This window comes from Rhagoletis pomonella, unplaced genomic scaffold, assembly GCF_013731165.1.
Source record: "Rhagoletis pomonella isolate Grant_MI unplaced genomic scaffold, Rhpom_1.0 Rhpom_scaffold_03230, whole genome shotgun sequence".
NCBI classification, from domain to species: domain Eukaryota; kingdom Metazoa; phylum Arthropoda; class Insecta; order Diptera; family Tephritidae; genus Rhagoletis; species Rhagoletis pomonella.
The window spans coordinates 1-20,796 of record NW_023461783.1 but is presented as its reverse complement, the minus strand read 5'-3'; the positions used below and the strand labels follow the sequence as shown (position 1 = coordinate 20,796).

General features: G+C 32.3%; 1 protein-coding gene across 1 annotated transcript; it reads left to right on the top strand.

The window, feature by feature from the left end:
- Positions 1 to 255: 255 nt before the first annotated feature.
- Positions 256 to 16,418, top strand: LOC118754039 (solute carrier family 22 member 21-like; the record flags this gene model as incomplete). The annotated part of the gene is given in 10 exon segments (XM_036488907.1): positions 256 to 826; positions 965 to 1,114; positions 2,044 to 2,364; positions 2,367 to 2,409; positions 5,382 to 5,649; positions 9,279 to 9,576; positions 12,704 to 12,884; positions 13,123 to 13,268; positions 14,590 to 14,714; positions 16,183 to 16,418. Coding segments are annotated over 10 exon segments (2,110 nt in total), but the record flags the coding sequence as incomplete, so codon positions are not given.
- Between the last annotated feature and the right edge of the window lie 4,378 nt (positions 16,419 to 20,796).

Sequence of the window (20,796 nt, the reverse complement as noted above, 5' to 3'; positions counted from 1 at the left end):
GATCATTTACAAATTCTTCCAATTTTTCTAAACGTTTTGTGATTTTTTCTAAATTTTTGAGCTAAGTACCGCAAAAAACTTAAGAAATTGCTTTTGTATGAAAATTGGTCGAAACACTCAGAAAAAAGCCTGTATCTTACTTAAGTCAAATAAAACTTTTAAAATAAAATATCATATCACTAAAGCAGATATTTACGTACATAGAATAATAAATTATCTTTTATTCAACGAAATTCTCCCATTTCATCTGATTACAGTGACCCCATTTGGGAATTATCTAAAAACCAACAAACAACCGTCCTCAGCGCATGCGACCACTACGAATGCTAGTAAATTGATACCGACAATTGTGACGTCGCAACAAAGTCCGCAACACCACCAACAAAACCAACAAAAGTTACACAAACAAATGACAGCGAAACGTAAAAATTCAAATTCAAATGAGATCAACAACACCAGCAGCGCGAACACTGCGGCGACAGAAGCGCCACCTGCCAATGCGATGACAACGACGTCAACACCAGCGACCGCGACCGCGACTGCGACTGCGACAGCAACGGTTGTGACGTCAGCGACAGCAAATAGCGGCACGATCGCTGCCAATAATGGCCCCTCACCACCACCACCACCACCACCGGCAGCAGCAACAAAAGCAACGAGGCGAGAGGCACAAAAAAGCAGCAGCAGCAGCAACAACGGCGAGGATGAGACTGATGTGATCGGCGATCTGGTGGGGCATTTCGGCAAGTGGCAATGCCTGATGACAATGTTGTTGTCGCTGTTTCAGGTGCCCAATACATTTCACATAGCGTCGCCAATCTATCAGGTGAGTCATGGCGCGTTACTCATACGCCCTGGTGAGCGGCGTGAGGTATGGGGCATTGAAACTGTATACAAATTAAATTGTGTTTCCGCCAAAACCGTTTATTTATTTTCTTGTGCGGTTTTTGGTTTTTTTCTTCAGGCGATCAACAAAAATTTTTGGTGCAGTCGACCGCCGCATTTGCAAGATTTGCCGGTGGATGTGTGGCGCAATCTGAGTGATTCGCAAGACAATTGCTTTCAGGCGAACATTGACTGGAGCAAAGTGCACAACGATAGTATACGGTTGCAGGTAAGTAAGCAAATACACATGGGTACATTAGGGTGTCTCAAAAAAATTGTTTGCGATTTTTCTAACAAAATTATAAAGTTTATTATATTCTAATGGCCTTGTTCATAAAAAATAAAGTAGGTTTATAAATTGACGTTGTCATAAATTTTGTAATTTCATAAACCTTTTTTTAAGCTACTTTACTTTTTATGAATATGGCGCTAAGACTTCAGCCAAAATATTTCGTAAACATATTAAGAATGACGTGCGAAGGGAAAATACTTCCAAAAACCTCATTATTTTGATTCCTTTGAGACAATTTTTTTTTTTAATTTTTAGGCAGACCTTCTATTTAATGTTAGACTCTTCTATCATCTAAGGTGATTTTAAAAACAAATATTTTTTTAAATAAATTTTATTTATAAAAACTTGATTTTTGGAGGTATTTTCAAATCGCTCCAGCTTGCGGAAATCTCAATATTTTTACACAAATCTTATGATATAATAGATTTTATAATTCCGATGGAAAAACAGTATCGAACTTTTTTTTTATGAATACGGATGCACTCTAATGTACATATGTACATCCACACAAGTGGCTAATCTTTAAAGCAAGCAACACTGAAGAATATGCACAAGAACAACAATCACAACTAAATACTTCGCATTCACTAAGAATCTGCTGCATAGAATCACAGCAGCCACTGCTTGTCTTAAAGCCACCATGCATGTAGATATGTGCATGCTTGTGTGTATGTGTTCTTCAGTTGCATTCTTGCTGCTGTGCACTCGAGTGCGAAATTCCAACTAATTCGCAATTTCATGTCTGCTCTCTTCTTTATCCTCCTATCTCTTACGCTCGTTGCCGTTATTACCCCAACTGTGTGCACCGATGCGTGGCCGTATTACTTCGCAAACACACAAATACAAACACCTTCCTCCATCATCAGCCAGCCTTACAACAACAATCGAGCCAACACCAACAGCAGTCACATGGCGTACATGGCAGCTTGCCACACGACCCCTCGGCGGTGGTGTCTACTTTTCAACACAATCTTATCTCACCGCTGGCCGTCGTCCAAAATGCCACACGCATCGCCTGCTCGGCTTGGGAATATGACAGCGATGATAATTTGGGCAACACATGGATTTCGCAGTGGGATTTGGTGTGCGACAAGGAGTACTTTAAGAATGTGGCGGAGATGTTCTTTCTATTGGGTGCGGCAACAGGTGGCATTTTGTCCGGTTATTTGTCGGATAAATTTGGCCGCAAAAAAAAATGCTTTTCATATCAGCAACGCTGCAGACGATATTTGGTAAGTTTTGGAATGAAGAAGTTTTGGCAGCGGGAAATATTAAATAAAAGCTGTTTTGCTTAAACGTTTAATTGGTTTTGTAGGAAGCGAAGAGAATTAGTTTCAAAAGACGGTTTATAATAAAACCGTTGCAATTTTCCTTGTGCGCATATCAAGTGAAAACTGCTTAAAAGAAACAAATATTTTTGATGAGGTTTGCCACCTGTGTTTAATTGAATAAATAGAGTTTTCACATATCAAAACAGTAAAAACTAAAAAACAATGAAATTAAATTAAATATTACAAATGAAAAATGTTTGAGATAGCTTTACTAAACAATCTTTTTGAAAGGTTGCCACCCTTCCAAGGGCCTTAAGAACACGGCCCAAATATAACCATGAAACATGAAAATTTTAATTTTTAGATCATTGCAAAATCGTTGTTTCTTAGTTTTTATTTTATCGGCCAAGAATAAACATTATGCTACGAAGTTATTTTTTTCAAAAAAATAAAAATAAATCGTTGTTTTGGATTTTTAGTTTTTTCGATCATTTATAACCAAATTTATGGAGAGTGTTTTTTATGACTGATTTAAATATTTTATGATGTAAAAATTTTATCTGAAAATATTGGCTTCAATAGGATTGGCATCACAAAATAACAATCAAAAATTGTTTGAAAAAATAAACAGTCCACAAATAACGATTTTTCTTAACTGAAAAAGTTAAATTCAAAAATAACAATAAAAAAATTTATCGATAAAATAAAAGTCCAAAAAAAACGATCATTATTGATCGAGGAACTTAGAAGTCATAAAATAATTGGTAAATTTGATCGGAAGATAGAAATTCGGTTTTGACGGCTAAATTGGAATTTTAATTATAAAGATTATAACCGTTACGGTTCCTGCCCAAGAATGCCTTATCTTTTCTTTAGAGTCTCTTGTGCTTTTCATGGCGCAGAATTGTTACTGACTGAGGGACCTTTTTTACGGCCTGATAATCGATGTGTAAGTAGGTTCACATCCTTGACTGGCATTGCATTCTAAAGCATTCTATTCACAAATTTTCGGTATCCTTCGATACTTCTCGGCATTATTTCGGAGTATTTTTCCGGATTTTCGAGAACATTCGGGGTTTTTTCGGAAATATAAAAATTAGTTGTTCAAGTTTTTTTTTTTAGATTTATCTTTATTTAGTAGGTTTTCTCCTTAGTTTATCTATTTATTATATCGAGCCCTAACCACACATTATTCTGACTGCTATAAAGTTAATTCTGCCCAAAAAGGTTATTTAACTCACTTTCGTAAATGCATTCTCTCTGTGAAATCATTATTTCGTTACGACCTTCTTCATATTTCTAATACAACTGAATATCCTTGCTCTGTTGCGGCTTTTCTTTATTTGCTTGCAATTAAATTTCAACCTTTTCGCATTTAAAGTTGACTTTGACATATACCACAACGTCAACGTCAATAATGTTAAAGCAACAATGAAAAAACAAGAACAAACGAATACTGCAACAACCACATCTACATACATATGTACAACCACATCTTTGACTCAAGCAACTCAACAAAGTCTGATGACTACTTTTACCTTTGATAGGAAATGACTATGAACTTGACAATCAAAAGCAGCTACAACTACATACAAACATACATAATATAAGTTAGCATGCATATATGTATATATGTGTGTACATATAAAGGCCACAAGTACACACGGAAAGACCGCATTCATCCTTTATCGATTGTCGATTGGATTTCCAGCATTGCTGGTCCAGTGCTTAGACACTACTCACAAAAGACATTCGAAATTATCCTTTCAATGACTGCAAGTGGTTGCTGTATTATGTACTTGGTTAGGTTCTGACATATCTGTGTTCGTATGGAAAAGTAGCTTATGTCGAAAGGCTGGCTTTAGTATAAATCGGCATTCACAGCATACGATTTCGAATGACTTACGGGCGCTAAGCCGTTAAACAACTTTTAGCAAATAAACGTGCAAGAAATAGTTCCGGTACTAGCAAGTCAATACTCTTTTAAAGTCTCATCAAAAAATTCTTTGTCGTTAAAAAAAAAAAAAAAGGGAATGACGCATTATACTAAAGCCGGCCTTTCGACATAAGCTACTTTTCCATACGAACACAGATATGTATGTATCTATGCAAACAAGTGAGTACAATACCGCTCGTATGCCATAGAGGATATTCACAAATATTAGCTGATGCATTCATACAATAACGGAATTCCTCGAGATGGTAAGGTCAGTGAAGACCGACCTGCACACATTTTTAAGGCTTGTAAAGAAGCCCTCCACTTAGAAATTGCTTAAGGTAAGGACCTCGTCCTGGCGTAGGTAATAGCTTGCGGTTGAAACGAATTTAATAAGGCTAATATGCAAATATTCCTTGCAAAGGAACTATTGTGGTTTAGACGGGGTAGCTCCTGGTTAGGTTCTCTAACCTTTGCTCTGCATAATGAAGAAGATTATAGAGTGGCATAAATTCCTGAACATCCAATACCATCTCACCCAAGGTTACGTAAACCTGCAGACTAAATGTGAGGCTAACAGCGGCCACGCCGTAAATCCTAGCAAAACTGTACAAAGTCCTGACCCCTCTCAAAATATCGTCCAAATAATTTATAATAAGACTTTTATATGTATTAGGGCGATCCATAATAACGAATTTATGGCCTTTAAAGGATGTAAAAAAATTCTCCCATTTAAAAAAAAATTGTATTCCAATTTTAAAGGAGTCGGTTGGCATCTGTAATTTTGTATGTAAATAACATGAAAAATTTCCGAACGAAATTCTCGCGGAATTGTATGCTTGTCGGATGATAATGTGGAATACCCTAACCACTTTCTCTTCTCTACATAATACGTACGAGGCTACTAAGTTTTTGAAATAAATCTTCTGCATTATATGTAAATTATTTAATATTTTTTATTTCTTTCTCTCCCTATCTCTTTCTCGCCTTCTTACAGGTTTTGCACTCCTCTTCCCCGAATCGTTGGAAATATTTCTGCTGCTGCGCGCTCTGCTCGGTGTTGTCTCCGTGTCGGTGACCTATGCTGGCCTAATATTGGCCATAGAATATGTGGATGGCAAATGGCGTACCATAGCTGGCATGTACAATTTATTTCCACTGCCAATTTCCTACATGGTGATCGCAGGCATTGCCTACCTGACGCAGGATCATCAGCGGCTGCAGCTTTGCATCGGCATACCAGGCATATTCCTGTGTTTTCTATGGTAAGTTGAGATGCTAAACTTAATCTGAAAATGTACTTATTTAAGCGCAAAATTGTTTTTATTGCTTTGATTTTTTAAATAAATTCGCTACCAGAAAAAATGGATAATAAAACGTTAATGAGAGCAAAATTTAACATTCAAACGAATCTACTCATCCAAAAAACATTTGAAAATCCTCTACCAATTTCGCTTTCATCTGTGCTTACCCACTTGTTTATTTTTTTTTTTATTTCGATTTTCGATTTTTGGTTCCGCGTGTGGGCGTCAATTAGACTAAATGTTTTAAATTTTGATCGTTAAACAATTCGTACATGTGCCAGCTGAGCAAACAGACAGACAGTGAAAATAAATAACAAAAGAAATACTCGCACAAGTTTCGAGGTATTGGCTTAATTCAAAAAATAAAAAAAAAATATTTTATGATGCACGCATTTTCGGTAAATTTCATTGAGGTGCTAATTTGTGCTTAAAATTTTATGGATATTCTTCTTGCTTTGCATGTGATGTCTTGAATTTATGGCATCATTAAAATAATCAACGAGAACAAGCAATTTTTAAGCATGGGCAATTAATTTACCATTTTTCAGTTAATATGTACGTCAAAACAGAATATTGAATTAAATTAAAAAAAAATTAAAAAAGTAATATGTATAAGATAAAGAAACATAAATGTAAACAATAAACTAACAAATGATATTAAAAAATAAAATAATTACATATTAAAGGTCAAAATTAAAAAAAAATTGACTTAACAAAATTAATTAAAAAGGAACAGTCCAGCGCCTTCGTCTTGGTCTGCAGGCTGTATCGGAGATACACCCGCTAAATTTAAACGTAGAATACGTGGTATGGTTAAGAGCATATCCAAGTCAAAAACGAAAGCACAAACTAAGAAAAAAATATCGATAACAAAAGCGATAATAAAATCGATAACAAAATCGATAAAAATATCGATAACAAAATCGTTAACTAAATCGATTACAAAATCGATAAAAAATCGATTACAAAATCTATCGAAAAATCGATTACAAAATCGATAACAAAATCGATTCCAAAGTCAATAACAAAATTGATAACAAAATCTATCAAAAAATCCATTACAAAATCGGTAATAAATTCGATAAAAAAATCGATAAAACTATCGATAACAAAAGCGATGGCAATATCGATAGCAAAATCGGTAAAAAAACCGATAAAAATACCGACAGCAAAAGCGATAACAATATCTATAGAAAAATCGATAAAAATATTGATGACAAAAGCGACAAAAATATCGATAACAAAAGCGATAACAATATCGATAGCAAAATTGTTAAAACAATCAAGAAAAATATCGATAACAAAACCGATAAATAATCAATAATAAAATCAATAACAGAATCGATTACAAAATCGATAACAAAATCGATAAAAATATCGATCATTATATCGATATGTTCCGAAAATATCGATAGCAAAATCAATAACAACATCGATACAAATTTCGATAACAAAATCGGTGAAAATATCGGTAACAAAACCGATAAAAATATCGATGGCAAAATCGATTAAAATATCGGCAACAAAATCGATAAAAATATCGATAACAAAACCAAACAGATCCACATTAACTGAAACTTTCATATGTACGTATATATGCATTTACATATGTACATACGCTGCGATCAAAAGCCGCATTACATACGCATACATACTTTTTGTCTCCTTCCCACACTTCCAACATATGCACGTGTTTGCAAAATGATGACGAGGTGATTTTGTATGGAAAATCATTTATGCCCATATATTTGAATAAAATAAACATATATAGAAGATATCAACCAATACTTCCCATATACCAAACGAAAGGAAAACTCTTGAATTTTTGATTAAAGAAAACAAAAACAAAATCATTCGAGCGGTTTTCGATCATTTTGGTAATGAAAAAAAATTGCAAATTTTTTCAACAATTTTTTGCCTTAAAATGCTCAATATTTGTTAAATTTATATAAAATTTGTACCCGATAATATTTCTACTGCTCCAAAGAACCTATATCCCGAAAATGAAAGTTATATATGCCAACAATAAGTTGCTAGAGCACTTTAAAGGCTCAAAATTGACCCCAAAATAAGGCAATGTTTACCGTTGTTTTTTACGACAGAAACCGAATTGGTTATTTACAAAAAATGAATCTGTCGACAGGTTTGGAATTTTATCTTTGAAACGCCATACTTTTCTTTGAAATCGCTTTATTAGTTCTCGTGCAATAAGCGTTTTTGTGAAGCTCTAAAAATTACAACTACAACATTTGAACATAGCCCCCATACCTTAAGGTAAGACGTATTCTACGTCAATAAAGTTTAAATAAATAATACAAAATTGTATTATATTAAAAAATGAAGTAATATCAAATTAGAAACAATAATATATAATAATTTATATAAACCAAATAAAAACCAAAATTAAAAAATAAAAAAAGCAAGTAAAGTAAATGTATTATAATTAACCTTATTTCATTTAATAACTTTTATTAAATTTAAAAATGAAGAGAAATAAAACAAAAGACATTAAAACTAAATAAAAATAAATAAAATTACAAGTATAAACTAAATAGCAAATATTAAATTAAAAAATGAAGTGAAACAAAAGAATTAAAAACCAAAATTCAAAAATAAAAATTAACAGAAATAAAATAAAAAAACTAATTTAAAATATATAAAATTACAAACATTAACGAAAAAAATAGGACGTAAAATAAAAAAAATAATTATTAAATAAAATTGTTTTAATTAAAAAAAGTTTATTAGGCTAAAAAAATTTAATTATAAAAAAGCATTAAAATTAAATAAACAGAATGAAAAACGGAAGTATTAATAAAATATAATGAAATAAAATAAAAATGAAATTAAATCAAAAATAGTTTCACAAACAAATATATTACATACATATATAAATAAATACAAATCAAATAAAATTGTAAACTAAAATATAAGTTTAGTTAAATTTATTTACTTTAAAAAAATTGTATTAAGTTAAAAATAAAGTGATATTATACAAAATACATTAAAATTAAATAAACAGAATAAAAAATCTAAAAATAAAAAATTCTATAAAAATAAATCTAATTGAATTACTTAAGAAAAAAATAATAAAATTTAAATTTAAGCTAAATAAAATATAAAGGAAAACAGTAAACTTAAAAATAACGCAAAATAAATAAAATCCAATCAAATTTAGTTTAATTAGGAAACTGCATTAAATTTAAAAGATAGCTGAAGGGCTATAAAAAAAATTATTTAAATAAATAATAAAATTAACCAGTACTAAAAAAATTGTGAAAAAGCTACCATGCTGCCGAATAAGACTTCTTTTTCGTGACTATTTATGTGCCGTTGAGAATTTGTTCAGGGTTCTTTGCATTTTATTTTTCTGGATTTTTCTTTGGGGGGTTTTTCAGCTTTTCATCGGAATGCTTCGGAATTCCGTCGGGCCTCTCCGGACCTAAAAATTATAATTATTCAAAGAGAAATCCACGAGAACTAAAGTAATTTTTTCTACTGAATTTCATTGAAAAACTCTGTGACTGTGCGCATTTAAAACATATTTTTTTTTCTAGTCTAATCTTGCCTTTTAACTATTTCATTCTCAGGTTTGTTGTGCCCGAATCTCCACGTTGGCTGCTGGTCAAAGGACATATTGCCGAAGTAAAAGTTATTGTACAGCGTGCAGCTAAATTTAACGGACGCCAGCTGCCACCGGACTTTGAGTCAATGTTGAGGCCACCGTCACAGGAAGATTCCTCACAGAATTGCGTCAGCCTTTTCAATTCGCGTTACCTGAGTTGTGTGACAATTTGCTTTCTTTGCATTTGGTTCACCATGAATTTGGTGTACTACGGCCTGATATTAAATATGAGTTCATTTGGCGGAAATGTTTACTTGAATTCGGTAAGTACAAGTAAATAAATGAGTATTTTCGTATAGGCAATGGCAACAATTTTACAAAATTTTAGGGAAATTTGAGCATTTTTCATTCAAAATTCGAGTTTTTTGTGTCCTTTTATAGATTAATGGTATAGTTTCTTTTCCATAACTGCTGAATAAGCTAAGCTGAGCTTCGCGGCAAACCACGTCGTATACGCAATGTGAATGATGAACCTCAGAATAGATTTTCTTTTGCAGAAAAATTTATTTACAAATACGAACAATATTAAGAACTTAAATACAAAGAAAATCTGGATTTAATAAATCCTTGCTGCATATCTAGAATATATGTATGTAGGCTTTTCCATACCTATTGGTTATTAAGCATACAACTAAGCTCTAACAAGTTTACAAACAAGAAAAAATTAATTTCCTTACCTCGGACTGACATACACTTACATATATATAATTGAACTCAAAAGTAATGGATGTGTTAACTGGAAAATCCATTAAAATATTTGAAGTATGTAGTGTTTAAGTTTTAGTTAGACAGCAAATTTAATTTGTTGTGCTTTACTGTGATTTCCTCTTAAATCTAATTGAATATTCCAAACAGAAATTAATAAGTGCCATGGAGATAGAAGGTAAATTTTACATGTCGACATTTCACTATTCTAATAGCCAAATACTTGTTTACATACCGATTGTTCTCTGCATCACGGACACAATACAAAACTTTTACTAATGAACAGTAGCAAATATCTCCAAGACCTCTAACATGTAATATTTACTTGCCAAATAACGAGGCATATTGGTATCTGGCGAAAGGTCATACATATGTACGTGACAGTAGGTTCCGACTAGGGATGCTAATTTTTTCGCTTTTTACGATCCCGAATTTTCCGGATGTCATTATCACAATCCCGGAATCCCAGCTTTATTACCGGGACTTAGATATTCATTACTTTTCAAAAACTTAAATCGAAAAAAATTGTTTCTATCTCTCCTAAAATAAAATAAATAATAAATAAATGGCATCAGGATTTATTTTAAAGGGCTTTGTGATTTCAAAATCATTTTTGAATTACTGGGGTCAGAGTGAAAAACTAAAAACGCGATTTTACTATATTTGGCCCATGATTTCGCGAATATATTGATTTTTGTGTGTAAAATTTACTATCGCACGGTGTTGTATGTATAATGAGCTAGAAATTTATAAAAAAAAAATATTAATTATTAAATAAAAAAGAATTATAACCAATACTGGTCAAAAAAAAGAGTTTCTATTGTGACCATCACTGCAAATTAAAAATCCCGAAAATCCCGGGATTATCGAGACCGCGATTTTCTAGACCTTAAACAGGCCGGGATTAACATTCCTAGTTCCGTCACACTTCCGCTACTTTGAAAGAATTCGTTGAGATTTTAAAAACTTTGGTTTGCAGGAAAGACGAATTTATATAAGGTGGTGTTACCAGAGCTGTTGATTTTTCACCTCGATGGTTCTTCATATCAAAACTATATATTTGTTATACACTTGTTTTAATTCTTACTGTCATTTCGTGTGTAAAATTTGTTAGTGTAATTTTTGTTTTTGTGCCGCTACTAACATCTTATATAAATTCGGGTTGAGCTCATATCACGCATTGAGATGTACATACCTCCAAAATTCCCGAACATTTTGAAGAATGAAAAGGCGTGAGGGATAGTTTATTGGTTTAGCGAGATGCGGTATCGGTGGCGTATGTACGGCTTCGCTGGCAGCCAAATGTACAGCTGAACCAAGACTACTTTATTATCCGATACACATTTTTTAGTCTTCAAGAAGAACACATAAATTCTCGCATATACTGGCTGCGTTTCTTTATACATTCCGGATAATCCCATTTCACAGCCGGAATAAACAGAATGCGTTTGAAATATACGTCAACATATCATCAGGAACGTTCTAAAGAATAAATAAACAGAAAAGTTTATTCCAAACGTTCAGAATGAATAAAGAAATTCAGCCACTATGTACAGAAATTTTTATATGTAGATATTATTTATTGTTTTGGAACTATGCCATAATATTTTGCTATATTTTCTTGTCACCTGATTTCAAAAGCGTACGTTGACATACAATGAAACTAATTCATATTTGACAGAGCGACAACAAAGCGTTTGTAGTACAGTGAAACACCTATAGGTTCTTTATAATCTTACAAACAAATTCATAAAAATATAGAAGACATTAAGTGCTTTGTATATACAATTTTTTTATGAAAATGTCACCTGATAAACCTTTATAAATAAGGTCAGCAAAAAAAAAACGACGAAAAATTCAAGTTTTTTAAAAAATTACGTTAAAAAAATAAATAGTTTTGTTTGCCAACGGAACTTAAACCGTCAATATATTTCGAAGGTTTTCATGCTAAAAATGTTTTTGTTATATCAATGGAACATTTTTGTATGAAAAATTTTGCATTTTTTCAGGGGACTCAGCAGAAGTATTACAATGTTGAGTTTTCAGTTTTATCAACATTCGTTATATCGAGGTTTTACTGTAATATTTTTTTATATCTAATCAAAAAGTTGTTTGTTGTTTTATTATTTTGATGTCTGAACTGCTGCTCAGATGCGGATCAACAGACCTTCTGAGTACCTTAGCAGCATCACGTATTCCTTCCAAAAGAAACTCGAGCCCTAACCGCCAAAAGGATTTTATTTTGCCACAGCAATGCATTTAGATGCTTTTAGAACATTTCTGCATCAAAAAAAAAAAAAAAAAAAAAATTAAAAAAAAAAAGTCGCTTACTTCTTTAAGCGTTTACGGCTCAAAATGTTATGAATTTATGTAAATGTTTTCAGGCTATAACCTAGGTCGAAATTGTATGTATTTTGCAACGAAATAACCTAATTGGCAGTCAAAATAAGATGAATTAATTAAATTAATTTAATAAATTCTTTTGATTGCAGACATTTAATCAAACAAATTAATAACAGACTTTTTACTTTCGTGTTCTCTTTCCCGCTTCTTATGCCATGTGTTAACTACCGACTGCACACACACACACACCACTAATCGCCGCCTTATACCACTACAAAAAAAAAACAACAACTATTCATAAATGAATTTAATCAACCTACATCACTAACCAACCGGCATCAGGCTTTAGCTGGCCTAGTCGAAATTCCTGCCATTGCCATTGCCATGTACATTATCACCAAGGTTGGCAAAAAGTGGCTATTCAGCGCCACATTCTTCTGTACGAGCCTCGCCTGCTGTTGTGCAGCCATTACCGAGGGCAATGATGACCAACTCTGGCTGAAGATTACATTCCTCATGATTGGTAAGTGTGTGACATGCTTGAATTGAAATCACATAAATACACAAAGACATACATATGTATGTATGTATGTATGTGGCGCAAGTATTACAACTCAATCAGAATTTAATTGAATCGCATACAAACAATTTACATGTGTTTACACCTACACACACACACAGCGATATGCATCGCACAAATTCATGCTTGATTGCCTTACAAGCTTTCACTGATGCTACTTGTCGTATCTTTGTGTTTGCAGGTAAATTCACCATCAGCGCCGGCAATACCATAATGCCCGTCTACACCGCCGAGCTCTATCCGACCGCCATACGTAATGTTGGTGTTGGTGCTTGCAATGTGGCCGCTGGTGCCGCATTAATACTAACGCCATATTTATCATTGTTGGTAAGTTGAACAGATACAAAATAAATTTCTATAATTCAAAATATGTATGTACGTATATACATTAGGGTGGCCGAAAAATACATAGGTAAATCTACTTTTTTGTTTGCATTCTAGTGTTTCTTTTTTGTCTGCATTCTACTAAGTCATTTCTGTGGGTATGTGGTAAAAAATTTTGAAAAATAGAGTTGCCACATATTTGAAATTTTTAAATTATTTAAAGACTCAATAAAGTAATTAGGTTTCTTCATCAAAGCTAAAAGCGTTGGAAGAGATTAAAAGCATTTTTATTCGGGGTTGCCACTTTTCTAAAAAAATACAACAATTGCTATTAAAAATTTAAGCTTACTTAATACCACAATATGGGTATCAAATGGAAGGTTTATGCACTCCGAGCAAGGTTTTTGAAAATACATACCTTAATTCAGATATATTTTTGGATAGGGTTGCCATTTATCTATAATAAAAAACTTTTTGAGTGTCAAACAAAAGGTGCTAAAATGAAGTATTAACCCCTACTTATTTCTGCATAGAGTCGGCACCTATCTAAAAAATTAAAATGAGTGCGCTATATCGTAGCTACAATGTCAAACTATCGAATGTGCAAAAATGCATATTGCATCATTTCACTTAACTTGCATAATTACCTCATCTTAGTTAAAATATGGGTGGCGACCCTATTTAAAAACATGTTAGTCCAAAGCTTATGCGTACACCTTTCGTGTGATACCCATATTGTGGTATTAAACAAGCTTAAATTTATAATAATCATTGTTCTATTTTTTTAGACAGATGGCAACCGAGTTCAAAACTATTTTTAAATTTCTTCAAACGCTTTTTGTTTTAATAAAGAAACTTAATTATTTTATTGACCTTTAAATAATTTTAAATTTTCAAACATCTGGCTACCAAATTCTTCAATTTTTTTAAAACAAACCTACAGAAAACATCGATTAAGATGCATAAATAATTAAACACATCCATTGAGCTGCTCGTTCGTGATGTGGTTATGAAAACATAAAATAAAATTTGTTTATATATAACTGTTAGGATTATCGGTTATTAAAACAGACTTAGTAATTTTTTTTTTTATTTGGGCCACCCTAATATACATATGTATTTATATACTATGTATGCATGTATGTTTAAAATAGTGTATGATTAATGCGGGTAAGCATGTTTGGGCAAATCCCTTGCCATGCTTCATTGGTCAAAAATGTTGTCGCATATTTTCGAAGCCATCACTTAATCTTTCAGCTTTTTGACATTTTTTCACATAATTTACTGATGCATTGTTTGCTATTTTTACTTTTCAATTGTACAGCATAAAATTGAGATACATTTTATGATGACACTGCTCACCGCATTTGCATTCTTTGGCGGTTTTGTTGTGCTGTTCCTACCCGAATCCGCATCTGCTCAAACGAAATCGGAACCGCGCGAGGAAAAGTAAGTAAAAAAAAATTAAAAAAATTTTACTAAAACATAGAATATTTAACAAAGCAATGTCGGAAAAGGTTTACAGAATGAATGGATAATTACTAGAAACTTCTAAAGCACTAAAGGGCAAACAGTAAACACCCATACCATGACAGTTGAGTTTCCACGAATGCCATTAATTTGACTAGAGCTTCAGTATCAGTTTTGCATTTCTTAATCCTCCCGAAATCATGGTTAGCCTTGTTATAGCTCCTCGCAATGATGTTTAGATTTTCTTTGTTAACCACTCTCCAATCGTGGATAGGTATGCCTGGGTAAAACTCTAAGATCATCTCTTATATTTCCGCTGAGTCTGACGGTGTGACTAGTACCCTCTATAGGGATAGAATGCTCCTAGATAGACTTAGGCTGCTTAATCGATGACAGCTTTATCCAGATCTACTATGACCACATGGCAAAGTGCGTTGGTTCAATTTTATTTAGATCCTGGGCGATCCTCACTTCTTCGCTAGTTCGGTGTTTGTGTTGCGGGTCTCAACTTTTGCGAAAAGATCTACCTTTTTGACTTCCCATACAATGGTGTATCTTAATACTAAAGAGGGATCGGTGGGATCGTAGTTCTAGTAGTTCTCCGTAATCCGGTGGCAATGAGTAGTTCAGGAAGTTGCGGGGTATCCGAAATACTTTTTCGTGGCTGGGATTTATGAAGCGCCCCAACATGGGAAGGTGGCGGATTTTATTATATCTCTTGTTCGAGCTATGAAAGTGAGAGCAAACGGGTTTAGGCTGGCCTGAGTACGAGCTGAATAGAAAAACGTAGCGGCGGCTGTGAATCCAATATTCTTTACTACCAGGTTCGCTGATTACACTGATCGCCGTCCACCTCACTAATATCCCACAGAATAGTATTGGCCTACCAATAGCCGCGATTATCCAATTTGAAAGGGAGTGGGTAGGAAAAATGTCTCATTTGCTATCCAACATCCTTTATCATGTTTACATTGCCTCTTTGGTTTGTTTTACGCAGATTGAGCTCGGCCAGAGTTCTGCACGACAATTTTCTATCTTTAATTACACCCAGCAAATTTTACGTCCATGAAAAGAATTAGGTCTACGTCTCTTAGAATCGGATGCCCACATCTATTGCCCTACTTCTCCGTGTAAATGAGACCAAAAAAATTATTTCCTTTCAGTTTTCATAAAAAAATCTCATCTCCGTTGTTGGTGGGTGGTTCCGACAGGGTAGGAGTATGATATATTGTGGAGCGATTTTCCAACCCATTCTTCCAAGTCATTTTTCTTTTTGAATAGTTGCCATTTGTCCATCGCTAAATGCCATATGGTTTGCGAAGTTCAAATCAGTTTCGATTCGATTCTCTGAAAATATATGAAGAAAATTTTTGTAATAAATTTATCTAGGTTATGTGTAGTCTTTTTTTATTAATATATTTTTCTTTCTATCTGTCTTTACTTTCAGATGTTAGAGCTAACCAACTTTTATCTGACCACAACTAAACATTTAAATGTTACAGTAAATGGATGTTTGTCAAAATACGACGAATTTACTAAGCAAACCAAAATCGGAACAACTTGTCGTTACCGAAAACATACTAAACAGCTGTGCAGAGCAGCAATATATTGTGAAGTAAGAAAACAAAAAAATTAAGGAAAACAAACACAAAGTACATATGAATGCATTACTAAGAATAAGTAAATTAAAGAGAAAAAAAAAATATTTATATTTTGGCTGGACCAAAATAAATAGAAACATAGTTATGTAATTATAACACACACACACAAACTCAGTTAAAAAACAAATACAAATTTTATTTTTATTTGCTAACAAATACACTACAAAAGAAGTATTTACTTAACTATATATAGCGCTTATCCTAACTTTACGACACTCATATATTGACAAGAGTTGACTACTTACTTTATTATTTTTTAATTTTAATTATTTCTTTCTTTCGTAAAAATTTCGAGCCTTTTAACTAGATTTCTTAGAAAGATAAAGACGAAAATGGAGATAGTGAGAAATACACAAGACTTGGAGTAACTGAAAGAGTAAGAAAATTAATTGAAAATTTTCAATAGGAATCGAAATAAATTCAGTCATAAAAGTTACCGAAATTTATCGAATCATCGAAGTTTATAATTATCGAAATTTATCGAGTTATCCATGCTTATTGAGTTATCGCATCGTATCGAATTATTCAAATTGATCAATATTTATTGAGTTGACGAAATTTATAGACACAGAAACTTAGTTGTCGAAACTTACGGACAGTTATCAGGCTATACAAATTTATAGAAACTTTATCGAAATTTGTTAAGTTAACGAAATTCATTTATTAACGAAGTTTATGGAGTTTTCGTAATGCATCGGGTTCTTTCAACTTACAGAGTTATCGATAATTATTGATCTACTGAAATTGGTTGGTTCAACGAATCGAAGTTTATGGAATTTTCAAAACATATCGATTTATCGAAATTTCAAGGATATATAAGTTTATCGAGTTATCACTGCTTATCGAGTTTTATAGCGTTAACAGAGTGTAACGAGTTATCGGAATGGGGTTGCCAAAATTAGAAATTTTTAAAGGTATCCAAAGTTTATTAAGTTATCGATTTATATCGTAACATATATATTTTTGAGTTATCGAAATTTATCGAGCCCTCGAATTTCACAGTTATCGAAATTAGTCGAGTTATCGACTTATGTTAAGCTATCGGATTTTAGTGTTCTTGAAATTCATCGAATTATCGATATGTATCAAACCATTTAAAATTTATCGATAAACTGGAATGTATCGGGTCAATTCCACGGCCTGCCGAAGTCCTTCAAAGATATACAAAATTTTAGTCATGTTTTAGTTCCAAAGCAGAAGACTTTCCGGTACGTGCTAAGTTAAAAAAACCTCTCCAAGGCTCTTAAAATCTTGGAAAACGGTCGAATTTCGACAGTAACTGGCGCTCTAGTATAGAAAAAAGGTCGAGCATACTTCGTATGGAAGAAAAGGACGATGTCAACAAAAAAAAATTGCCAAAAGTCAACGGCAAGCCCCAGCTACTTCAGGCATGTACTTTATTGTACTAAAATTAAATGGGCTACAAAACTGCGTACTCGAATTTTTCTAAGAAGTCCAATTAAAAATCTTAATGAAAGTTTTTTTTTATTTTTAATGTTGCTTTGAGCTTTGTACCACGATTATGTTTATTAGGAAAAATGGAAAAAACAACAATGTCTAAGCGCTAGAAGTTATAGCTGCTATTTCGGAGATCACCACATCTCCTCATCAGACTTCTTTTTGTAGACTGCAGCAGGTATATTTGATAGTTTCTGGCTCACCCTAAACTATTAAAGTTGTTTTGACTTTTTTTTGCTAATATTACACAAACATCGAAACTTGGATTTATACGATTTTTGTTAGAGAATAAACTATAAAAAAATAACTTTTGTTAATATGTGAGTGAGTATAGTTTGATAAACACTATAGTTTATACATAAAAATATAAAAAAGAAGGCAATTTATTTCTAACATATCAGTTGCAACATTAAAAAATATATAATTTGTTTCTTTTTTTTTTATCAAAATAAGCTTCCAAACCGAAAGTAAAAGTTACAAAAAATACGATAGATATATATGTATGTTTATTATCTACTATGCAAACATATCCACAAATTTTTACAATAAAGTGCAATAGTTAAATGCAAAAAGTTATTTAATACAGGCAGGACCTTTTGTTGCAAATCCAACATGTTCAAGAAACACGTTTTGATAAGATTTAAGAAAAAAAAGTGTTACAAAAATCAAATTACATAAAATAGGCACATAGCACATAGTACATACATACAGATGAGAAATAGTTACAGATATCTATGTAAGTGTTTTTCGCAACATATGCCAATTAAATTAAAAAATATCTCTGTGTAAATGTGTGCTTAAAATAAGTATAAAAAGTTTTGGCAAACATAAAAAGTTAATATTACAAAAAAAAAAACTTAGATTTTCACTAACTCTGAGACAAAGGGCATTGTTTTTAAATCGGAAAAATTATCGAAATCAAAAGGTTTTAAGAGAGAGTGAGGATGGAAAACTTTAAAATTTTCAGTACTTATGGACTCCAAATTTTTTGATATAGATTGCGAGCCTTAGATTACCACACAGTGGTCCAAGGGGATAGACATGCTTTTTAGTCTCCAAGATAGCCGTTGAACTCGGCTACTGCGGTCACTGTTAAAAATGAGAGTAGACAATTTTTTCCAGTAAAAATTTGACTTATGCATCTACATAAAAGATGATTGCTGGCTTCATTCTTATAAAATTTCATCAAAAAGATTTTTCGTCCTTTTTCCGATGAACGCCATGCTCTTTGTCTCTACTCGAATGCAAAATGTAAAATAAAAATACTATTTGGTAGAAAATTAGCCCAATGCAGCAAAATATATTTACTAGACTTCTCTTGTAAAAGAAGTATCAAATGAAAAAAAAACTATACATAATTAGTTAGTCGTCAATTAAAAACTTTTCAATTAACACTACTTTTGTAATTTCAGTGCCAAATTAAAAAAAAAATACATATATATGAAAATATGTCAATTAAGCAAATTATTTGTATATTGAGTATTAAGAGAATAAAAAAAGAAGAAAAATGTTTGCTACATGAATACTATACATTAGGGTGGTGCTTTAAATAATGACATCATGAGGCAACCCTTTAGCGGGTCGCTATCAGGGTTGGAAATACATAAATATTTTTTAATATTTCAATAATTAAATTTTTTCGACCCCTTAAAATTTTGAAATTTTCTTGGATGTCTTTATTTCGTACGTACAAAGTTTAGGTGTTGATATTTTAAGGAAAACTTATAATACCGAATTTCCACAAGGCATTGAAATGGCAAAAATGATTTGGTACTACATATTTAAAGAATGTTATACAGAAACAGACCTGACTCTACTATCCGCATTTTCTTTTCACAAAACTATTATTTATTTCGGCTGCTTTTAAAAACGGAAATCTTTCACTTTTTCATGGAAATTTTTGTCATTTGAATCCCGAATGGAATTTGACCATAAAAGCAAAACAAAACTAAAAACTAAGTAGCTTGAAACTATACAAAAAAAAAACACACCGAAAAATAAGTGGGCATTTAGCAACTAACTATAAAAGCGATGGGGGTATTCACAGTACAAAGCTAATAGAAAATCATGTAGTACATATGATTTATTTTGGAAGAAATGAAAAATTACACTGAAGATGGCACAATGCCCCAACCGCTTGATCTCCAAACTAAACTTGACAAAGTATGATGGAAATTCCTTCCACCCGATCGGAAAAATCAGCAAACACCAAAAAAGTTTGTATTTTAGGATGGTCCTTAAATAGCAGCCTTATGTGCCGCCCCTTTATTTTGTTTCCGTGCAATATAAATATTTCCAAGAAAATTTTAAAATTTGTAAAAAAATTGGGGGTTTCGAAAAAAATCAAATTTTTTTGAATCGCGAAAATTCAAAAAAAAACTCAGTCAGATTATGAATTTATATGAATAAGTTTCAATGCACTGAGTGATAGCTGGTGCAAATCAAAATTTTGTCGAGTTTTCGCGATTATTTTAAATGAAAATTTCGACAAAGCCTGGAAATGACCCCTAAACATCTTTTTAAATTTTCGTGGACGTCTTTATTGTTTACGTAGTACAAAACAAAAGGGTGCCCCATACACAATTTAGAAGTTGATATTTTAAAGTACCACCCTAATATTTTATGTTTGTAGTTTTGTGGAAAAAAATTTCGCTAAATTCCAAAGCATGCAAAATTCGTTTAAAAATGTTTAATTAAAATATTTTGTTTTAAGTTATTTTGCAATGCAACTTTTTTCTACCTTTCTCATACGTCTGTTCTAAATGGTTATGTGAATATCCCTATTGCATTTTTTAATCTTATGTTGTATCTATTTGTAGTTATGCATATGAAGTATTTCTCTAGCTAAATGTTTGTATTTATTGATGTAAGCTTTTCTCTATAAAAAAAAACTAGCATACTTTTCATAAAAAAACTAACTTTTTTAATTGTTGTTAAAACAT